This window comes from Geospiza fortis, unplaced genomic scaffold (genome assembly GCF_000277835.1).
Source record: "Geospiza fortis unplaced genomic scaffold, GeoFor_1.0 scaffold53, whole genome shotgun sequence".
Taxonomy (NCBI): domain Eukaryota; kingdom Metazoa; phylum Chordata; class Aves; order Passeriformes; family Thraupidae; genus Geospiza; species Geospiza fortis.
In genome coordinates this window covers 2,523,698-2,530,380 of record NW_005054305.1, presented here as the reverse complement: position 1 = coordinate 2,530,380, position 6,683 = coordinate 2,523,698, and the positions used below count along the sequence as shown (strand labels likewise).

General features: G+C 38.8%; 1 protein-coding gene across 1 annotated transcript in view; it reads left to right on the top strand.

Annotated features, from left to right (window-relative positions):
- The first annotated feature begins 3,298 nt into the window (after positions 1-3,298).
- TMEM241 (transmembrane protein 241) overlaps positions 3,299-6,683 on the top strand; it is a 50,934-nt gene continuing 47,549 nt past the window's right edge. The window contains exons 1-2 of the mRNA XM_005418285.3: positions 3,299-3,407; positions 5,083-5,160. Coding sequence (XP_005418342.1) covers positions 3,313-3,407; positions 5,083-5,160 — 173 coding nt within the window. The 5' untranslated portion in view covers positions 3,299-3,312. The remainder of the gene's footprint in view (positions 3,408-5,082; positions 5,161-6,683) is intronic.

Here is a 6,683-nt window from a genome sequence, read left to right as displayed (position 1 = left end):
TGCCGGTCCGCGGCTGCGGGAGCGGGGTGCCAGGGAAGTGCAGGGATCCAGGGGCGGGAGGAGGAGAAAGAGGAGAGAGGGAGCCCTGTGCTTTCCCTTCCCTGCTCCGGAAGAGCCGCAGGACCAGCCCTTCCCGGACGAGACTACCCCACGAGTGAAAAAGTCCGTGGCACTCCCGGCAGTCGCCCATCCCAGTGTGCTCCCCAAACTGCGGATAGGATGCCGGTTTCGTTTTGCTCAGTGTGTAACAGCTTTACCCTTCCACGACAAATGAGTTCCATTATTGTCTTGTTTAGGAGGGCAAGGAGGTTAACATCATATCATTCCAATGAATGAAGTGTTATAGAGCCAGAAGTTATGCTGCACTGAAAGTATCGCTGATGCTGCATATATTTCATTATCGGGTGTCTGGCAACTGCACTCAGTCCCAAAAGAAGATCTGTTAACTGGAGCAATGATATCAACTATCCAATGGAAAAATGTGAAATATTCAAAGTAGTATTTTAGAAGTGAAACAAATATTAACTTCCATGGCAACTTTGTTCCTTTGACTACTTAATTAACAGACGAATTAAGGACAAGAATTTTGTTCTCCACTGTGTAACAATTTCGTATTAGTGTTACTGAAGTGTCTAAGCATAAGAAGTAAGCTGAAGATGGCCACATTGTGAATAAAATTGTATAATTTAAGCATAGTTTGAAAGTAGTTTTTTCACTCTGGGAGGAGGAGTTAGAGTAACTACTCCATGCTATCCTGTTTGTCAGAGGGTGTGTTTGTATTTCTGGTGCAGATTTCTGAAAGAAATAAATATAGGTGAAACAATCAGGGTATGAATATTCTGAGGGAGGATTAGAGAAAAGCAACATTTCGGAGGTGAAAATGAAATCTTTTCTGGGCATTGGCCAGTGGTTCCAAGATCCATTTGCCATTAAAGATGCCCAGAAGTAGACTGAAGTCCAGACATCAAGCAAAGTTGTAGGAAGAGATAATGCACTTGATTTGACAGACTGCTGGGAGCAGTGATTAGTTAAATAGAAAGGGGCTAAAAGAGCTGCCAGGTTGCATCATGGATTGGGAAGGGTATTTATTTGGCTTAACTGGGCTTGAGAGGAGGTCGTAGGGACATTGACATAGGGCCTCCATTTTCAGACCTGCATGTAGGTTTTAGTGTAATAAAGTTAAAAATAACCAGAATATAGACATTTCACTTGTTGAAGGTGGTGTGCAAATGCAAGCAGGGGTACAGATGTGTAGGTAGATCATCCTGATTTAAAATGCATGTGGCATTTCTGACAGCTGTATGTGTAAAAGGACAGCTGTATGTGTAAAGGCATGAGAATCAACATGCCTTGTCTCTGTATACTGATGCCAGTTTCTTAGTGACACCCCACAAACCTGAAAACTGGACCTTGCAAGGTGCTCAGCAGAGTTTTCTCTCTGCTGAAAGCTTTCAGCTTCTCCTTTTGCCCTTGACAGCTTCTGCTGGAAGGAACAGCAGGTACCTTTCATTTCCTCTGAGGAAGCTTCAATCATTCTTCTCCTTTGCAGAAGTGGTATTTATCTACTTCATCGTGGGAAGTTGTTAGACCTGGAAGGGGCATTTATTTGTGCCTCATATTTGCATATATACATATTTAGTGTGAAGAGACACTAGCATCCATACGTGCAGGCCCAGACAAAGCAGGCTAAAGCAATGACACAGATTTTGCTTTTTACCCCCATGTATTACATCTCTGATGGGCTTTATGGGCTGCTTAATATTTTACACAATGTGTAAGCAGAATGTTAAGTCCGTAAGATACATTAGCCATAAGGAGACAATTATGTTTAGATTATTGCTCTTGGTTCTGCCAAAGATTGCCTGTTTGGTATGATATGATTTTAATTGACTGGTGCTTATGGCTTTTTGTTCCTGTTAATCCTTTTCCATTCAGTGTGATGTATGGACTGTGTTCAGAAAGCAAAAGTGCAATTCAGATGACAGCCTTCTCCATTCTTCAGTGTGTACTTTCCGCAGTGACTGAGGCAGTATCCAGCAGTTCTGGCCTGGGAGGAGTCACAAATGAATGGTTTAGGTCACTCAGAGAATCACCAGTAAAGGGATGGGCAAAAGCAGATTTAATATTAAAGTGAAATCACAATAAAGTTTGTTGGTGAGGTTCATTCTACTGCCATCAATACTACATTATTACAATGTTACATCATTATTGCATTACTACATCATTACATCTATGCCATCATTATTAGATGGTTAAAGCAGAGAGAGAAAAATCAAACTAAAATCAATCAATCTAAAAATCAATAAACCAAAAATTATCTGCATGGAAGTAAGAACAGGAAAGGGAATAAGACACACTGAGTCACAGCATTCACAGCGGACCCACTTAATTCCAAATTTGATCAATGGTTTAGTCTAAAGGTTATAACAGCACTTAAGCATAGCAGCTCTTAATCAAAAGCTTAATTTCAACAATTTAACAAAAGATTTATATAGAATTTAATATAGACATGGCAGTGACTCACTATCTTACTTACAAACCTAATGTACTTAAGAATCAGAGAGAGCAATATTCATAATGAATTTGCTACAGCATATCCACATTCACACACACTCAGACCTAAAGGGACATGTACAAGGTACACCCAGGAAAAATTACCCTCAAATTCAGTGAAGTACTCACTTTGTATGTCCTTGCATCTTCTTCAAGAGCAAAAGGTTGAGTCTTGAGTAGTGGTTGGTATCAGCCCAGGATCCATCATTGTCCTTCAGAGATCTTCCAAATGTAGCAAACTAGCTGGCTCTGAGGGGTGTCCCACTCAGAGGGAGGTTGCTGGTTACATCCTGCTGTGATCCAGGAGAACTTAAAGGTCACACTTAGGACTGCTGTTTATATGGTCACAAGAGAATTGGGTTTAGGCAAAGCAATTTTCCTTCCTGGCCTCAATGCAAGTTGGTAACTTTCCTTGAAAGTTCAATAACAAAAATGTTGTTCCACTTGGGTTCTTATACAAGCAAGAAAAATTAATCTCCAAGGCTGTTTGTTAAAAAGCAGGAGCTTGCTGGACAGCATTAAGTTCCTGAGAGCTGACAGTGTTCCTGATGAGCTCAAGTGGAACTTAGCCCAGGTGCTGTTCATTGAGATTGAGGCCTGTCAAGAATTTCAGAGATCATAGTGCAGCCCTATGAGGGAAGGGGGAGGAAATACACCACAAGTGAAATTACTAGACATTTTTTTGTCTTTCCTACCGAAATAAAGCAAAATGAGAACTTTTTATGTTTGTTTTGTCACTTGTGATTGTTTGTTAATACTATGAACTGTAGGTGTTTGATGTCCATTAATTTGTTATTTGTTTTCCAGTATGTCCTGTCTGTCCTGCAATTTACCTACCCTACCCTTTTTCAGGGGTAAGTATGGTTTTAACAATTGTCGTTTGAAAAGTGACTTTAACATCCTGCTGTTCCATGCTGAAGCTAACTTTACTACTTCTTGTTCTTACTGGCTTTTGCTGTCTAGAGAACATGCTTCATGAAGCCTTAATAAAGCATTCATTAATGTGTCTTGGTTAATTTTTAAACATCATGGAGGTGATGTAATTGAGATATGTAGAGTCCATAATTTCTTATTTTCCTTAAAATCCTAAGCTTCAGCATAGAAAAGTAGGTATTACAGTACAACCTCTCTTCTTTGGAAGAGAGGAAAATGTGTAAAATGTGTATTCATGGTGCATTCTTTTGCTGTGCTAGAGAAAGCCATGCTTAACCTTCTTTTCATGCTTAGCCTTGGTTGTAAGTCTGCATCATGAGTCACTATCATATCTTAATGACTGTAATGAGAAATTTATTGTTTTGACAAATGTCCATAAATGCCGTCAATGCTGTTGATGAGACATTTAGTGAAAATCTGGCCTCCTAGAGCCAAGACTTCCCCCATTTTTGAGATTGTGTTAAAATCTGCAGACACTGGGAATCTTTACTTTCTCTTTTGCTGCTTAGCATGGCTTACATTTTTGCCTGACTTGCAGTCCCAGGACTACAATCAACTGTAGGAATAATTGCCTTGGGAATCTCCGCTTACTTTGAATCTATTCAGCTCAAGTAGATATGCAGTGAATGCTTTCCTCAGTTTTGGCGCACACACACAGAGATTGTCTCTTGCACAAGGATTTTATCATATGGGAGAGGATTTTGAGTAATTTGTGTAAAATAGATGTAAATCAACAGAAAAGTGCATTTCAATGACAAGCAACTCCCTTATGGCATATGTGTTACCACAGTTATTACCTTTGCAACTCCCTTATGGCATATGTGTTACCACAGTTATTACCTTTTTCTATTATTTGGAAATGCATTTAATATCTTAATATTAGCATCTTAATATTTTTCCCTAAGTTCTGGCTTTTAAAAGTGACCTTTCCTTGGAATTTTTTTAGTGGCTCAGATGCACTTTCATTTAGACCTGTGACAGATGAGCAAAGAGGAAAAGAATGTTGTTCTCAGTACTGTTACTGTTCATTGTCCTTGGTTTTGTTCCCTGTATAGTGTAAGACTGTACTGCATAGTCCTAAGCATCTGAAACTCACCACTGGCTTGGATAGAGCATAGTCAAACCTGCAGCAAATGTCAGGGAAACCTGGCTTTTAAGCTCTCATGTGCTCTTCATCCAAAAAAAGGTGAAGTGGGCTGTGATAGTAGCATTGAATATTTACCACTATGCATTAGTACTGCCTAGAGTGAATATTTGTTTATTTGTGCATGTGTGAGAAATATTTTAAATATTTCTTAAATGCATTGCAATGAATGTGAGTCATAAATAAGCCCACTTATATATCTGTTATGGATATTAATGTCATTTAACATTGCAATACAATATCTTTGTCTGAACTGTGGTAGATATTCAAGGATTTTCACCCAAGAAACATGGAACACCTCTCTGAAAACCACTGGCTTAAGGAAGAAGAAAGCTGATAACTTATTTTAAAGTGTAAAAGAAATTGGTGTGCATTACTTGCTACTTACTCTAAGTTATCTGCACATATTCCCTAGGCCTCACATATTATTTCCTAGTGTCATTCTGTTTCAGGTGGCAAACATTGGTGGGTGGACTTCTGCTTCACATCTCTTGGAAGCTGGGCTGGGTGGAGATAAACTTGTGTTCAAGGTACTGAAGGTTTTTTGGTATCTGCCAAACACTTATTTTCTGTAGCTGGATTACAACATAGTTAAGCTGGTCATGGATGTTATGAACTGGCTAAAATAGAGTTTGATGTATGTGGGGGTGTGGGTGTTCTGCTTCACAGATGTAGAAGAGAACTCACATTTTAGTTAAATGGGTGTTCAATGACACACACTTAAACTGACTACTTTTATAAAGTGAATTTAATTTAACCTTGGTAAGACAACCAAAAAACCCATAGTGAAAACAATAAGGATGTCTTATCCAAACATCTGTCCCTAAGAAACAATCTCTTCCCTGGATTGTTTCTTAGTATTGTAAGAGAAACCTTGGTAATGTTAGTTAAGAGCATTGACACAATCTTCTGCAAAACCCTCAGGGCTCTGAAGTCTACAAATGTGATCTGCCTTTTTCTGAGAGCTGTGTCACATAAATGGGGATCATTCACCTTTTCCTAACTGTGTCACATAAATGGGGATCATTCGCCTTTTCCTAACTGTGTCACATAAATGGGGATCATTCACCTTTTCCTAACTGATGTTAACAATAAAACTCCAAATTAAATGGTGCTTTGTAGACAGAGATCATCTGCTTGAACTGAGTGTGACAGCACAATTCAGAAGAGTCATCATGCTGTGCTCTGCTCAGGTGGATCTATTCTGCAATATGGAATGCAGTATCTTTTTCATTGTGCAAATTGGTATCATTTAGAAGACGTATGCCCACAGCAATCATTGGATCTTCATCTCAGGAGATACAAAAACCTTCCTGGGCAATGAACTGAGTAATGTGACTTGACTCTGGAGCTGGGAGAGTTTGGATTAAATGACTGCCAGACACCCCTTCTAATGTAACTTTTTCTCAGTGATTCTGTATTAGCAAGTGACAACTGATGAATTTTCTGTTTGAGATTCAGACAGTTGGCTTGAAAAATTGAATTTCCTCACTTGGAATGAAATCCTGTGAGTATGTCAGAAAAACCAGGCTGTGTTCTGTTTTCATGTCCATACAAGTGATTACATCACTACGGAAATGTAAGTGAGGTCGTAAATGAAAACAGAATTCAGTTTCCTGTTTTATAGCTGCAATAAACTGAGGATATCATAAAAGCTGTCAGTGACTTTGGCAGAGACAGGATTAGGGTTCAAACCTTGCTTTACTAGCAGTTACTGATACATATATATATTAATATCAAATTTATATTTTTATGCAGATTTTGTCATCACAAAACAGTCTAGAAGAATACAGCCATCAGTAATGTCCTTTTATAGTTCAGCTTTTCTACACTAATGACTACTTCTGCTTCAAATAATGAAATTGAAGAAGTTGAATCTTTTTTTCCCAGCTTGGAAAAGATATTTTTTTTCTTTTCAAAACCTGGGAAGACATTAAAGAAAATAGAGGACAAGAACCACTCACTGATGTTGAAGAGGTTGAAAGGATTGGATGAAAAATTAGTTCATCTTTTGACCCTGGAGACTAGAGGCCACTAGATGTCAGCACAGTGT